Source organism: Cherax quadricarinatus, chromosome 49 (assembly GCF_038502225.1).
Source record: "Cherax quadricarinatus isolate ZL_2023a chromosome 49, ASM3850222v1, whole genome shotgun sequence".
In the NCBI taxonomy this organism is placed as follows: domain Eukaryota; kingdom Metazoa; phylum Arthropoda; class Malacostraca; order Decapoda; family Parastacidae; genus Cherax; species Cherax quadricarinatus.
Window position 1 is genome coordinate 21,780,169 of NC_091340.1, and position 17,692 is coordinate 21,797,860.

The 17,692-nt window shown below is 43.4% G+C and overlaps 1 protein-coding gene across 1 annotated transcript in view; it reads left to right on the forward strand.

The window, feature by feature from the left end:
- Arms (Ankyrin repeat-rich membrane spanning) overlaps window positions 1–17,692 on the forward strand; it is a 707,292-nt gene that overhangs the window by 640,751 nt on the left and 48,849 nt on the right. The window contains exon 28 of the mRNA XM_070095086.1: window positions 10,043–10,193. Coding sequence (XP_069951187.1) covers window positions 10,043–10,193 — 151 coding nt within the window. The remainder of the gene's footprint in view (window positions 1–10,042; window positions 10,194–17,692) is intronic.

Genomic DNA, 17,692 nt, shown 5'->3' on the forward strand with positions numbered 1-17,692 from the left:
AGGACAGGAGAGATAGGTGGGACATGATAAAGACTTACAAAATACTGAGAGGAATTGACAAGGTGGACAAAGACAGGATGTTCCAGAGACTGGACACAGTAACAAGGGGACACAGTTGGAAGTTGAAGACACAGATGAATCACAGGGATGTTAGGAAGTATTTCTTCAGCCACAGAGTAGTCAGGAAGTGGAATAGATTGGGAAGCGATGTAGTGGAGTCAGGATCCATACATAGCTTTAAGCAGAGGTACGATAAAGCTCATGGTTCAGGGAGAGTGACCTAGTAGCGACCAGTGAAGAGGCAGGGCCAGGAGCTTGGACTCGAACCCTGCAACCTCAACTAGGTGAGTACAACTAGGTGAGTACACACACACACACACACACACACACACACACACACACACACACACACACACACACACACACACATACACACATACACACATACACACACACACACACACACACACACACACACACATACATACACACATACATACATACACACATACACACACACATACACACACACACACACACACACACACACACACACACACACACACACACACACACACACACACACACACACACACACACACACACACACACACACATGCACGCACACACAAGGAGATTGATTGGGAGAACTTGGAGCCACATGGGGACCAAGATACATGGAGGGCTAAGATGATGGAGGTGGTACTGAAGAGAGGTTTGTACCCAAGGGTAACAGGATTAATGAAAAAGCCAGGATGAGCCCATGGTTCACCCAAAGGTGCAGGGAGGCAAAAACCAAGTGTGCTTGGGAATAGAAGAAATATAGAAGGCAAAGGACCCAGGAGAATAAGGAGAGCAGTCATAGAGCTAGAAATGAATATGCACAGATAAGAAGGGAGGCCCAATGACAATATGAAAATGACATAGCAGCGAAAGCCAAATCTGACCCGAAGCTGTTATACAGCCACATCAGGAGGAAAACAACAGTCAAGGACCAGGTAATCAGGCTAAGGAAGGAAGGAGGAGAGACAACAAGAAATGGCCGTGAAGTATGTGAGGAACTCAACAAGAGATTTAAAGAAGTGTTCACAGAGGAGACAGAAGGGGCTCCAGAAAGACGGAGAGGTGGGGCACACCACCAAGTGCTGGACACAGTACACACAACTGAGGAAGAAGTGAAGAGGCTTCTGAGTGAGCTATATACCTCAAAGGCAGTGAGACCAGATAACATCTCTCCATGAGTCCTGAGAGAGGGAGCAGAGGCACTATGTGTACCCCTAACAACAATATTCAATACATCTATCGAAACAGGAAGATTACCTGAGGCATGGAAGACAGCAAATGTAGTCCCAATCTTTAAAAAAGGAGACAGACATGAAGCACTAAACTACAGACCAGTGTCACTAACATGCATAGTATGCAAAGTCATGGAGAAGATTATCAGGAGAAGAGTGGTGGAACACCTAGAAAGGAATGATCTCATCAACAGCAGCCAACATGGTTTCAGGGATGGGAAATCTTGTGTCACAAACCTACTGGAGTTCTATGACATGGTGACAGCAGTAAGACAAGAGAGAGAGGGGTGGGTGGATTGCATTTTCTTGGACTGCAAGAAGGCGTTTGACACAGTTCCACACAAGAGATTGGTGCAAAAACTGGAGGACCAAGCAGGGATAACAGGGAAGGCACTACAATGGATCAGGGAATACTTGTTAGGAAGACAGCAGTGAGTCATGGTATGTGGCGAGGTGTCAGAGTGGGCACCTGTGACCAGCGGGGTCCCAAAGGGGTCAGTCCTAGGACCAGTGCTGTTTCTGGTATTTGTGAACGACATGACGGAAGGAATAGAATCCGAAGTGTCCCTGTTTGCAGATGACGTGAAGTTGATGAGAAAAATTCATTCGATCGAAGACCAGGCAGAACTACAAAGGGATCTGGACAGGCTGCAGACCTGGTCCAGCAATTGGCTACTGGAGTTCAACCCCACCAAGTGCAAAGTCATGAAGATTGGGGAAGGGCAAAGAAGACCGCAGACAGAGTACAGTCTAGGGGGCCAGAGACTACAAACCTCACTCAAGGAAAAAGATCTTGGGGTGAGTATAACACCAGGCACATCTCCTGAAGCGCACATCAACCAAATAACTGCTGCAGCATATGGGCGCCTAGCTAACCTCAGAACAGCATTCTGACATCTTAATAAGGAATCGTTCAGGACCCTGTACACTATGTACGTTATGCCCATATTGGAGTATGCGGCACCAGTTTGGAACCCACACCTAGCCAAGCACGTAAAGAAACTAGAGAAAGTGCAAAGGTTTGCAACAAGACTAGTCCCAGAGCTAAAAGGTATGTCCTATGAGGAGAGGTTAAGGGAAATCAACCTAACGACACTGGAGGACAGGAGAGATAGGGGGACATGATAACGACATACAAAATACTGAGAGGAATTGACAAGGTAGACAAAGACAGGATGTTCCAGAGATGGGACACAGCAACAAGGAGACACAGTTGGAAGTTGAAGACACAGATGAATCACAGGGATGTTAGGAAGTATTTCTTCAGCCACAGAGTAGTCAGGAAGTGGAATAGTTTGGGAAGCGATGTAGTGGAGGCAGGATCCATACATAGCTTTAAGCAGAGGTATGATAAAGCTCACGGTTCAGGGAGAGTGACCTAGTAGCGATCAGTGAAGAGGCGGGGCCAGGAGCTTGGACTCGACCCCTGCAACCTCAGCTAGGTGAGTACAGCTAGGTGAGTACATACTCATGGAGCGGGGGGAGAGAGAGGACCCAGTAGCAACCGGTGAAGAGGTGGGGCCAGGAGCTAGGACTTGACCCCTGCAACCACAAATAGGTGAGTACACACACACACACACACACACACACGCACACACACACACACGACATACAAGATGACATGCCTGACGACACTGGAGGACAGGAGGGTCAGGGTGTGAGACCTCTACCCACTCTACCGGAGGTATCCCAGCGAGTGAGCACGTCTCCTGTATATCCCAGTGCTTAACAAGCTAGGGAATAGCATATGAAGGTACAAATAAAAATGGGAACTATGGCTATAGTTTACTTAATAACATAAAAGGGCTAGAATACAACATCTCCTGATGGAAATTTACACAATATAACAATTGACCTATGAGACTTATTACCAGGGGGAAGGGTAGATGTTATCAGTAACACGGACTAGTACTCACTCTTAATTCACCGACCAGCTGACCCGAGATTCCCAATGCGTGGTCCACTACACACGCGGCTGTCCAGAGCTCTCGTTCGACGGACCTGTCACCAACAACCTCCTTGCCCCGCTCTTCCCTGGGCTTATATCATAGTCAAAGTACCCCCTCCCCAATGGTGTATGTACCACGTGTTGCGACCTGACGCCGAGCTCTGACACTGTTAAGAACAAAAGACCTCAGACGTGGGCGTGGCTACAGATGTCTGCCAAGGCAAGGTGTGACCATATAATTGGTTAAATTAGGTCTCCCCAGAGACCTCACAAGCCCAGCTGAACTACATCACAAGGGGAGACATGATAATGACATATAAAATACTACACAAAATAGACAAGGTGGACAAAGACAGGATGTTTCAGGGAGGGGACACAGAAACAAGAGGTCACAATTGGAAGTTGAAGACTCAGATGAGTCAAAGGGATGTTAGGAAGTATTTCTTCAGTCATAGAGTTGTCAGGCAGTGGAATAGCCTAGAAAGTGACGTAGTGGAGGCGGGAACCATACATAGTTTTAAGACGAGGTTTGATAAAGCTCTTGGAGCAGGGAGAGAGAGGACCCAGTAGCAAGCAGTGAAGAGGCATGGCCAGGAGCTAACACTCGACCCCTGCAACCACAAATAGGTGAGTACACACACAAAAAAAAAAAATGGTGGGGACTCAAAGGAACCAGGGATCAGAGGAGAATGGCTCTGGTTGGGAGGAGTGGGTGGATGAGCAGTGCAAAAAGATGGAACAAGAGTGGGAGAGAAAACTAGAAGAGCTTGCTGCAAAAATGGAGACAGAGCTTTCTGTGAAATTGGAAAAGAGGTTGGAGGAGTAGAAGAAGAATTGGGAGTCACAAGTCGAAACTGCAGTAGCCAGGATAAGGGTCCTTGAAGATGAGGTAAACAGGCTGAAGCGAGTTACAGCGGTATTGACCAGAGAAGACACAGCATATGAAGCTGGGAGGCTGAACAGGGAGGAAGGAGATATAAATTATGCTAGGGTCATATCAGCCTGCCAAGCAGGGCCAAGGAATGAAAGGGGAGAGCAGCTGGGTGCAGATGGAGAGGGTGATAGGTCAAATGCAGAGGCACGACCATGCTACCAAGAGCTACTGGGAAAAAAAGGGGAGAAAATGGCCATGTACAGACAGGAACCAGAGTCACAGAGGGGAAAGGCAATGGGAGGAGGAAAGGGCAAGGTCAGTGTTTATTCATGGGCTTCAGGAGAGCGAGGGAAGGACACACACTGAAAGACATCAGGCAGAAAGAAAGAAGATTGAGAGTATCGTGACAGAAATAGGTGAAGAGGACATGGACGAGATTGTAAATTTTCAGAGAATAGGGGGGTACTTGAAGGGGAGAAAATGACTGATCAAGCTGATTTTCAGGACAGAAACAGTGCGGGACAGGATCCTCCAAGAGAAACCACAGTTGAAGTACTTGGCAGAATACAAGAGTGTGTTCCTAGACAGAGACAGAACACAAACAGAATGACAGCAGCTGAGGGAGAGGACACAAAAGAGAAAGGAGTTAGGAAGAGAGACAAGGACAGAATCAACAGAGGTCAACCAGAGCAGGGCAGAGAACCAAGAGCAAGCGCTCACAGAACCATCTCCAGAACCCCACAACCTATCACACCATCCCAACAAACTACAATCCATACTCACAGCTCCCACCCAACACTCAGCTATAAAATCCCACAGTACATTACCAGGCCCCCCACCCTCACAGACCCCCCAAAACAGTGTTGGAGAGGAGACTGAAGGTATGGTACACAGACTCTGATGGAATAATGAACAAGTGGGAGGAGTGGCACGAAAGAGTCAAAGAGGCATCACCGGACATCATAGCTCTCACAGAAACCAAGCTCACAGGTATGATAACAGATGCCATTTTTCCAACGGGATATCAGATCCTGAGGAAAGACAGAGGGAATGGGGGGTGGAGGAGTGGCACTGCTGATGAGCTGGAGAGAGGAGACAGTGGAGAAGCATGAGATTACATAGGAGGAACACTTCAGTCTGGAGGTCCCAAGGTGGTAATTGCAGTGATGTATAACCCACCACAGAACAGCAGGAGGTCAAGGCAAGAGTATGATGAGAGCAATAGAGCGATGGTTGACACACTGGCTGCAGTGGCCAGAAGGGTTCATGCGTGCAGGGCAAAGCTACTGATCATGGGTGACTTTAACCACAAGGAAATCGATTGGAAGAACTTGGAGCTACATGGGGGCCAAGATACATGGAGGGCTAAGATGATGGAGGTGGTACTGGAAAACTTCATGTACCAACACATAAGGGACACTACCAGAGAGAGAGGAGAGGATGAACCAGCAAGACTGGACCTGGTTTTCACCTTGAGTATTGCAGGTATTGAGGACATCACATTTGAAAGACCCCTTGGGGCCAGCGATCATGTGGTTTTAAGCTTCGAATACACAGTAGAGTTACAAGTGGAGGGGGAAGCAGGAAGGGCCCGGCGAATGAAGCCAAACTACAAGAAAGGGGACTATGCGGGAATGAGGAACTTCCTGAACAGGGTTCAGTGGGACAGAGAACTGGCAGGGAAGCCAGTAAACGAGATGATGGAATATGTAACAGCAATGTGCAAGGAAGCTGAGGAAAGGTTTGTACCCAAGGGAGGTACACCAACAAGTGCTGGATGAAATACACACAACACACAATACACAAAGGAGGTGGGACCAGATATCTCTTCATGGGTCCTTAGAGAGGGAGCAGAGATGCTGTGTGTGCCACTAACAAAAATCTTCAACACATCCATTGAAACTGGGCAACTACCTGAGGAATGGAAGATGGCAAATGTAGTCCCAATTTTTAAGGAGACAGACACGAGAGCGGTGGAGCATCTAGAAAGACACAAGCTTATAAATGACAACTGGCATGGTTTCAGGGAAGGAGAATCCTGTGTCACAAACCTACTGGAGTTTTATAACAAGGTAACAGAAGTAAGAAGAGAGGGAGAGAGAGGTGGATAGACTGCATTTTCTTGGGCTGCAAGAAGGCCTTTGACACAATTCCTCACAAGAGGTTAATGCAAAAGCTAGAGGATAAGGCATGCATAACAGGAAAGGCACTGCAATGGATCAGAGAATATCTGACAAGGAAACAACAATGAGTCATGGTATGTGACGAGGTGTCAGAGTGGGCGCCTGTGATGAGCGAGGTTCTACAGGGGTCAGTCCTAGGACCTGTGTTGTTTTTAGTATATGTGAATGGCATAACAGAATGAATAGACTCAGAAGTGTCCCTGCTTGCAGATGGTGTGAAGTTTATAAGGAGAATTAAATCGGTTAAGGATCAGGCAGGACTACAAAGATACCTGGACAGGCTACAAACCTGGTCCAGCAACTGGCTTCTTGAATTTAACCCTGCCAAATGCAAAGTCATGAACATCGGGGAAGGACAAAGAAGACCGCAGAGAGAGTATAGTTTAGGTGGCCAAAGACTGCAAAACTCAATCAAGGAAAAAGATCTTGGGGTGAGTATAATATCGAGCACATCTCCTGAGGCACAAATCAATCAGATCAATCTGGAAAACCTAAGAATAGCGTTCTGATACCTCAGTAGGTAATCGTTCAAGACTCTATACACCATTTATGTCAGGCCCATACTGGAGTATGCAGCACCAGTTTGGAATCCACACTTGGTCAAGCACATCATGAAATTAGAGAAAGTGCAAAGGTTTGCAACTAGACTAGTCCTAGAGCTAAGGGGATTGTCCTACAAAGAAAGGTTAAGAGAAATCAGCCTCACGACACTGGAGGACAGGAGGGTCAGGGGAGACATGATAACATATAAAATACTGCGAGGAATTGACAAGGTGGACAAAGACAGGATGCTCCAGAGATGGTACACAGAAACAAGGAGTCACAATTGGAAGTTGAAGACTCCTATGAGTCAAAGGGATGGGATGTTAGGAAGTATTTCTTCAGTCATAGAGTTATCAGGAAGTAGAATAGCCTAGAAAATGACATAGCAGAGGCAGGAATCATTTATAGTTTTAAGACGAGGTTTGATAAAGTTCATGGAGCAGGAAGAGAGAGGACCTAGTAGCAATCAGTGAAGAGGTGGGGCCAGGAGCTGTGAATCGACCCCTGCAACCACAAATAGGTGAGTACACACACACACACACACACATGAACACAAGGGATATACCAAGAAGTGTTGGATGAAATGCACATAACCAAGGAGAAGGTGAAGAAGCTGCGAAGTGACCTTGATACCTCAAAGGCAGTGGGACCAGACATCTCTCCTTTGGTCTTTAGAGAGGGAGCAGAGATGCTGTGTGTGCCACTAACATCAATTTTCAATGCATCCATTGAAACTCGGCTATTTCCTGAGGTATGCAAGACGGCAAATGTAGTCCTCATTTATATTAAGAAAGGAGACAGAAATGGGGCACTAAACTACAAACTAGTGTCACTGACATGTGTAGTATGTAAAGGAGAGTAGTGGAGCACCTAAAATGGAACAAGCTTATAAAGGACAACTAGCACGACAAAGGTTTGCAACAAAGCTAGTTCCAGAGCTAAGGGTAATGTCCTACAAAGAAAGGTTAAGGGAAATCAACTTGACGACACTGGAGGACAGGAGGAATAGGGAAGACGTGATAATGACATATACAATTCTGTGAGGAATTGACACAGGATGTTTCAGAGATGGGACATACCAACAAGGGGTCACAATTGGAAGGTGAAGACTCAAATGAGCCACAGATGTTAGGAACTATTTCTTCAATCATAGAGTTGTCAGGAAGTGGAACAGTTTGGAGAATGATGTACTGGTACCATACATAGCCTTAAGAAGAGATATGATAAATCTCATGGAGCAAGGAGAGTGATCTAGTAACGACCATTGAAGAGGCAGGGCCAGGAGCTATGATTCGATCCCCACAACCACAATTAGGTGAGTGCACTTTCTCACATACCCCCACACACTCACTCATACACTTACTCATTCACACACACTCACTCATACACTTACTCATTCACACACACTCACTCATGCAAAGAATCATGAGAATGCTTTCTAAACTGTGTCAGTCACATACATTGACCACAAACTGTATAGAGTGAAGCCTGCATGTAACACACTAATAGCAGGAGACCCTGCTGGGTTTAGCACTTAGTCTTGATTGTAATAATAATAGCTAACAGCAGGAATTATCTCAGCATTTTTCAAGTCAGAATAACATTATAAAATACCAAAATAAAAAAAATTGAAGTACTACTCTGGTATATAAATAATAAAATACTCTACATAAAATTTGTACTTATAAGTACTGGTGCTTCTCAACTTAGAATATTTCAACTTTATGATGTTACAAAATCAATTACTTTGAAGATGAAACTTAAGGTAATTACCCAAAGCTGGTATTTAGTTACATTAATTATTTGTTTATTTATTTAAAATATAATAATAATAATAATAATAATAATAATAATAATAATAATAATAATGTTTATTTCTACAAGTACATGTACAAGTTATACAGACCATAACTGACATCAATGACATATGTACTGCTGTATAAAAAGCCCCTTGTTATGCAGAGCATATCCCACAAATTATGTCAGTTTTGTCCTGGGATGCGACCCACACCAGTCCTCTAACACCCAGGTACCTATTTTATTGATAGGTGAACATGGAAAGTAGATATCTTACAATATATACTACTTACTATGGGTTTGTTGGATCATAAGTTGAGAACACTTATACTCTGCTTTATGACTAATATACTTCTCTACACACAATTTGTACTTATATTTCAATAAATATTGAAAATAAGGGACTTAACCCTTAAACTGTCCAAATGTAGCTGTACGCTGACGTGCGTAGTGCTCCGAACATAGATCTATGTCCGATTTTACGTGCTTTCAAATGGAGAAAATCAAGGTTGGAGCGCTACGCACGTCAACGTAGATCTACGTTTGGACAGTTTAAGGGTTAAAAGTGCCGTCATGGAGGTGCCTTCATGCCAGTCAGGGACTCTCGATGCCAAAAACATATTCCTCTTCTCCCCAACTCTCAGTGCCTCCTACACCCCCCAGGTGCTATGTGACCCCTGTGAGTTTAGCTCTTCCCCTAATTAAAAAAAATAAAATTGTTGACATCATATTCCATGGTGGTGATCATTTTCCATTGTGAGGCTGTGGGGTCGTAACGTCTCAGCATTGTCAGACAGATGCTGTGAGCTAGGAAGAAGCTTTATTCTACACAGCTTTACCCACACTGTGGCTTTATCAACTGATCAACCACTCTGGCCTAAAATGGTGTAAAATAAAGCTTAAAGTTGCTTTGAATGGCTGCCAGTTCAGGTCTTAGTCTAGCAGCTACTGTAGTTTATAGCCAACAAAAACTACAACAGCTGTAGTTTGTTTCCTAAAAAAAAAAGAAAAAAAATGGAGCAGTAGGAGAACATTTATTTTTTTATGTTCCGTTTATGAGGTGTTTATTAAGCATCTTGACGAGACAAGTGAATGAGGTGCAGAAGGCTCTCTCCCCATTCTACACTCCCTCCTACCTCTGCTGGTGCTTCTGGCAAGATATTGATTGAATGAACAATGGTTTGTGTGTTTCCTCTTTTTCTCTGGGGCTCCCCACCTCAGTGAGAGACGGTCAGTGCATTACAGTAATAATTATAATAATAAATTTGGGATATTATGATTAGCAAGTGCCAGCTCATTTCAAAAATTCACGAACATTCACATGTAACATTTTCAAATCGCCCATTACTCGGTGAGGGCAATTGTCAACTCACAGTCATCAGTCAGATTGCCCTCTCCTCAGGACGTCGTCGCTGCGGTGTTCATCTGCGTCAACGTCCCCAAAGCACAGCTTGGTGGAGCGTCCATCAGGGCCACCCCAGACCGTCACTTTCAAGGCTGACAAGACACTGAAGGGCCTCGTCGATGGCACAGAACCCTCGCCAATCAGACGGGTGAGTGAGTGTGTGAGTGGCAACACACTAAAATTCAAGAACCACTCAATGTTTTGTCTACCATCAGGTAAATTTAACCCACAACTGAACAGTGGGAGCAGGATAACTCTCAAAACTCATTATACATACAGTAAGCTCTCTTATAAAGCTCATCTATATACAGTCAGTTCTTTTATTTAGCTCCTCTATATACAGTCACCTCTTGTAAATCTCCTCTATATACAGTAAGTTTATAAAGTTTCTCTGTATACATTCTCTCCTAAAGTTTCTCTACATACAGTCAGTTCTTATAAAGCTCCTCTGCATACAGTCAGTTCTTATAAAGCTCCTCTGTATACAGTCAGTTCTTATAAAGCTCCTCTGTATACAGTCAGGTCTTGTAAAGCTTCTCTGTATACAGTCAGTTCTTGTAAAGCTTCTCTGTATACAGTCAGTTCTTATAAAAGCTCCTCTATAAGTGACCCACTGATCAGATCTGACTGGTTCCGAACCCTTGACTGGTCTGAAACCTTGACCGGTTTCAAACGGATTCGTTGGACAATAAAGCAGACTGTAAATGGATGGGGTTGTAGGCGCCCTTATCAAACACAAACAATAAATATAAAACAGGAAAGTACACTGGTAAGCTGTCCTAATATACAAGTACAGTTAGAAATACAAATACAAATAGCTAGAGCTTCACTTTAAGGAGGTTATTAATAGAGTATTCAAGAGGTTACTAGTAGAATTACAGTAAATCAACCATTCAAATCATTATGAAGCTCTGTGTAGTCTGCAGTCAATCAAGCAAACGGGCTTCCACATGGATAAATTGTCGTTTTTGTGGAAATTGGTGTCACGCCTCCTGTGCAGATATCCAAGAACTAGCTACAAGCAGTATTAAATCAGGGAAGTGTTTTTGGGTATGCCCAAATGAGATCAATCTGTGGACTAAAATCACATTGGTATTAAAAGAGGATAACATCAAAGCTGCTTTCATAGACAACCTGGAAGCTTTCTACAACAGATGGGAAAATAAAAAGTCTGGGCTGGATGGTATCGCCCTTGATGCTGGCCATGTAGTCAGAAACTGTAAGGCTGGAGGTGATGTCCTGTTAGTCAGTAAATGTGGGGCTGATAGTGCTGTCCTGGGAGACAGTAATGGTGAAGCTGGAGGTGTTGTCCTGGGAGACAGTAATGGTGAGGATGGAGGTGCTGTCCTGGGAGACAGTAATGGTGAAGTTGGAGATTTTGTCCAGGTAGTCAGGAAATATACGCAGGAGGGAATGCATATAAATGACTTCATGGGAGACAGGAGCTGTAGTGGGGAAATAAGTGTAGTCAAGGACAAGATAAAACCAATATTGCAAACTAGTAATACCACAGGAAATAGCAAACAAGAGGACTCCACTAGCAATAATGAGGATATATTACCAAAAACAACTGGTGAGAGCTCCATTGTTGGTGCTAGTGAGGATAGGAATAAGACAGGTAAACATGCACCAACAGGGAATACAGTCACAGAAACCCAAGGCAAATGGAAACCAAGCCTGTGCACATACTAGATACAAAACATCCAGGCCATGGGAAAACCGGGGTAGCCACAGCCACTCAAGAGGGAGAGATTTTTTAGTGCCAGGAAGGACAAAAAATGCAGGAAATGGCGGAAATTGTACACCAAATCCAGTCATTCCGGGAGTGGAACCACAGTCGATGGCCTCCACTCCAAACCAACAGATACAGATACTATGCCGGAAAAAAAATCCCCCCCCCAGTACCAACAATACCACCAGTCCGATGACATTCTTCTTTGCAAATATACAGGGTCTAAAGCCAGCAACAAACAACAAAATACCTTTCATCCGTGGACTGCTTGCAGAGGCAAATGCAATGTTCGCGGCTTTCACAGAGACCCACATAAAAGATCACTTGGACAACGAAATATGGATCCCAGGTTACAACCTATACAGATGCGACAGAGTGAACAGGCAAAAGGGGGGGGATGTTGGCCTGTACATCACAGTCACTTGTTTGCACAGAACTGCTTAATGCCTCAAATGATGTAGTGGAAGTTTTAGCAGTAAAGATCGAGAACCAAAACCTAGTCATTGTGGTAGTCTACAAGCCTCCGGATGCAACATCCCAGCAATTCCAGGAACAGCTGTTAAAAATTGACCACTGTCTGGAAAATCTGCCAGCTCCTGCCCCCAACATCTTGCTCCTGGGGGATTTCAGCTTAAGGCACCTAAAATGGAGGAATATAGCAAATAATGTTGTTGCAGTAATAACACCAGGACGCAGCTCTGACGAGAACTCACACACACACACGAGCTTTTAAATCTCTGCACAAAATTCAATTTAAACCAGCAAATAATAGAGCCTACTAGACTGGAGAATACACTAGACCTCATCTTCACTGACAATGATGATCTGATACGAAATGTCACCATATCAAAAACAGTATACTCAGATCACAACATAATTGAGGTTCAGACATGTATGCGCGGAGCCCCAGACCGACATAATGAGATTAGTCACGAGGGAGCATTCACCAAATTCAACTTCAATAACAAAAACATAAAGTGAGACCAAGTAAACCAAGTCCTAACCGATATAAGCTGGGAAGATAGACTAAGCAACACAGACCCCAACGTATGCCTAGAACAGATTAACTTGGTGGTACTCGATGTATGCACAAGGCTTATTCCTCTAAGAAAAAGGAGGAGTAGATGTAAAATAAAAAGAGACAGGTGCTCCTTTTACAGGCGACGGAAAAGAATAACAGAGCGGCTAAAAGAGGCCAATATATCTGAAATGCGTAGGGAGTCACTGGTCAGAGAAATAGCAAGCATCGAACTTAAGCTAAAGGAATCTTATAGGAGTCAGGAATCGCGGGAAGAACTAAAAGCCATAAATGAAATCGAAAGAAACCCAAAGTATTTCTTTTCCTATGCCAAATCAAAGTTGAGAACAACATCCAGTATTGGGCCCCTACTTAAACAAGATGGGTCCTACACAGATGACAGCAAGGAACTGAGTGAGCTACTCAAGTCCCAATATGACTCAGTTTTTAGCAAGCCGCTAACCAGACTGAGAGTCGAAGATCAAAATTAATTTTTTATGAGAGAGCCACAGAATTTGGTTAACACAAGCCTATCTGATGTTATCCTGACGCCAAATGACTTCGAACAGGCGATAAATGACATGCCAATGCACTCTGCCCCAGGGCCAGACTCATGGAACTCCGTGTTCATCAAGAACTGCAAGAAGCTCCTATCATGAGCTTTTACCATTCTATGGAGAGGGAGCATGGACACAGGGGTCGTCCCACAGTTACTAAAAACAACAGACATAGCCCCACTCCACAAAGGGGGCAGTAAAGCAATAGCAAAGAACTACAGACCGATAGCACTAACATCCCATATCATAAAAATCTTTGAAAGGGTCCTAAGAAGCAAGATCACCACCCATCTAGAAACCCATCAATTACGCAACCCAGGGCAACATGGGTTTAGAACAGGTCGCTCCTGTCTGTCTCAACTATTGGATCACTACGACAAGGTCCTAGATGCACTAGAAGACAAAAAGAATGCAGATGTAATATATACAGACTTTGCAAAAGCCTTCGACAAGTGTGATCATGGCATAATAGCGCACAAAATGCGTGCTAAAGGAATAACAGGAAAAGTTGGTAGATGGATCTATAATTTCCTCACAAACAGAACACAAAGAGTAGTAGTCAACAGAGTAAAGTCCGAGGCAGCTACGGTGAAAAGCTCTGTTCCACAAGGCACAGTACTCGCTCCCATCTTGTTCCTCATCCTCATATCTGACATAGACAAGGATGTCAGCCACAGCACCGTGTCTTCCTTTGCAGATGACACCCGAATCTGCATGACAGTGTCTTCCATTGCAGACACTGCAAGAGTCCAGGCGGACATCAACCAAATCTTTCAGTGGGCTGCAGAAAACAATATGAAGTTCAACGATGAGAAATTTCAATTACTCAGATATTGTAAACACATGGAAATTAAATCTTCGTCAGAGTACAAAAGAAATTCTGGCCACAAAATAGAGCGAAACACCAACGTCAAAGACCTGGGAGTGATCATGTCGGAGGATCTCACCTTCAAGGACCATAACATTGTATCAATCGCAGCTGCTAGAAAAATGACAGGATGGATAATGAGAACCTTCAAAACTAGGGATGCCAAGCCCATGATGACACTCTTCAGGTCATTTGTTCTATCTAGGCTGGAATATTGCTGCACACTAGCAGCACCTTTCAAGGCAGGTGAAATTGCTGACCTAGAAAATGTACAGAGAACCTTCACGGCGCGCATAACGGAGATAAAACACCTCAATTACTGGGAGCGCTTGAGGTTCCTGAACCTGTATTCCCTGGAATGCATGTGGGAGAGATACATGATTATATACACCTGGAAAATCCTAGAAGGACTAGTACCGAACTTGCACACGAAAATCACTCACTACGAAAGCAAAAGACTTGGCAGACGATGCAACATCCCCCCAATGAAAAGCAGGGGTGTCACTAGCACGTTAAGAGACCATACAATAAGTGTCAGGGGCCTGAGACTGTTCAACTGCCTCCCAGCATACATAAGGGGGATTACCAATAGACCCCTGGCAGTCTTCAAGCTGGCACTGGACAAGCACCTAAAGTCGGTACCTGACCAGCCGGGCTGTGGCTCGTACGTTGGTTTGCATGCAGCCAGCAGTGACAGCCTGGTTGATCAGGCTCTGATCAACCATATATATATATATATATATATATACACAGTAGGCTTCTTCAGTCAAGTACTTGACTGAAGAAGCCTACTGTGTAGGCGAAACGTTTCATAATAGAGATACCTAACTGTTGCATATGTGTCTTACCTAACAACCTGTCGGTATTTTATACCATTTTAATGTTCAATCTGTCAGACACTGCAACACAAGGGTATCTTGGTACAGACCTTCAATCAACTTCGACAACTTCCACTAGTGAGAGCGGCTGGATTTGAGAGGGACCTGACCTCTCAACATCTGAGTTCTTACCTCTCCTAGTGGCCTACGTCTCACCTCTTGGCGCTATAAAAAGCTCCATCCTGTCACTTCATCTCCATATTGTTTCATACTATGGAACAATGCTCTTCTCCAGACTGAGGGACTGACCACCTCAAAACTTTAAGGGTGATGGACTGATTACATCGTCTTCAAGTATCTTCTGCTTCTATCAACTTTTCTGTACTTGACTGAAGAAGCCTACTGTGTAGGCGAAACGTTTCATAATAAAGATACCTAACTGTTGCATATGTGTCTCACCTAACAACCTGTCGGTATTTTATACCATTTTAATGTTCATATTTTATATGCTCTGATAATAATACTTGTGGACCTGTGTGGTAGCCGGGTGGAGGGACAACATTATGTTTTCTCTGCTCAGCCATCAGAGAAAACGTGTATGGATCTGCGTTTGGCCCAGCCACTCCCCCACTCCAGTTTTGTTTACAATTTTCGGCATGAATTATTCACTATTTCTACCTTTGTTTATGATGGCATCTAAAGGTAGTTGTTAGAAATTATTAAATTCAGTGAATAAGGCATGTCGATGTTAATAATATGGCTCTGGGCCAGTGTAGGTAGCCGGTAGGTGTAGCCCAGGCTACACCTACTGGCTACACCTACCGGCTACACCTACTGGCTACACCTACCTGCCGCTGCAGCGGCAGCGGCAGCGGCAGCAACGGTATCCAGCCAGCTCTTCTTTCTCAAAAAAACATCGCTCAACAAAACTTGTGATGGCCTAAAGTGAAAGTTCAACTACATGAACCCACGTAGACCACAACATGACCCAAGAATACTAAGAATGTAACCCAAATCTTGACAAAATTAGAAGATCTAAGGAAGACAGCCCTGCTAACCCAAACACTGCCTCCGCTGCCAGACAATCACTTAACCCAAGCTCCGAGAAAACAAACCTTCTCCTCCATTGCTACACAGTATCTACTTCAGTGATACTATGAAAGGATATCGCAGAAGAATCAACACCAGTAATAAAAGAATAACAGCAAGGACCCTAGAACTCAACTTGTCTACCCAGCAGGACGCCAGTGTATCATCAACCCCTCTCTCCGCCGCCACCCAAGGAACAACAACAACAGCAACAACAAACATGGCTGACTCCCCCTCCAACTCCACTCCCTTCAAAGGATTCACCCATGAAAACTCAGGTATGATTATTCCTGACAATATCAAGGACTACATCGTTGCTCTAGAAAATGAAATCAAAGATATCAAAGCAACACTCGAGCGACGAGAATCCAAGATAACCAACCTCGAGAATAAGATCCAAAACCTTGAAGAGAAGATTACATCGGGAAGTGTTGACACAGAAAATACTCTAAAAGCAGCTATAGCCAGTCACACTGAGCAAATAACAACAATAAATATGAAGGTTGAAGAAGCAATCAAGGACTGGAATCAGAACATGCACACTCGACTAAATGAATACCTTGATTTCCAAGACGACAAAACTGAACAAGATAAGTTGTCTGATGCAGTAATAATAAACAGTCCGCACATTCCTAGTGACATAACACAAGCACAGTGCAAAGAAACTGCTATCAGGATAATACAGAACCACGTACAAGTCATCGTGCAAAACAATGAAATCAAAGAAACACGTTTGCTAGGAAAACCAGGAAGTAAACACAGTATAATGATCAGACTTCATTCATACGATAAAAGAAAGGACTTAATTAAATCAGCAATTACAATGAAAAATGGAGTGTACATAAATGAGTGTCTAACAAAAAAACGTCAAAACCTTCTGTTCAGGCTGAGAAAACTTAAACAGGAAAACAAAATACATCAGTGTTTCACGCGAGATGGGAAAATACTAGTAAGGAAAACATCAACAGGACAACAATATACTATCTCAAATGAACACGATTTCTCTACCTTCCTTAGAAAAGCTGACATTTTTGTAACAGATTAGATAAGTGCCCTTAATACATATATACGTGTGGTGCATATAGTGTACGTTACTATTATATTGTACATTATTATTTTTATTATTTTTCATCACTAGCTAATGAAATACCTCCAATACTCTATACTTCTTTCTTACCACTATAAATTGCTCATAATTTTAAATTACAAGTCAAATCTTACTCCAAATTAATAATATTCATTATTCTTACCTGTCCATTTAATTTTGTTTATCACTACTTGTTTTTTAGTCACTTTTTATTGTGTATGCAATTAGTGTATATTCCAATTACTTTTTTGCAAGTACCAAAACTATCTTTTGCTAGCTAGTACCAACTACCTCATTTTTTTTACTTTTATTGTGCAATAAACTGCTCAATTTATTTAATATTACAAATCAGATCTTACTCCTAAACCAATATTATTTCATAGTGACCACCTGTCCATTTAACTTTGTTTACCATTACTTAATTTTAGTCCCTCATATACTTTCTCCTTTATTTTAGCTTTATATAACTACCCTAGTT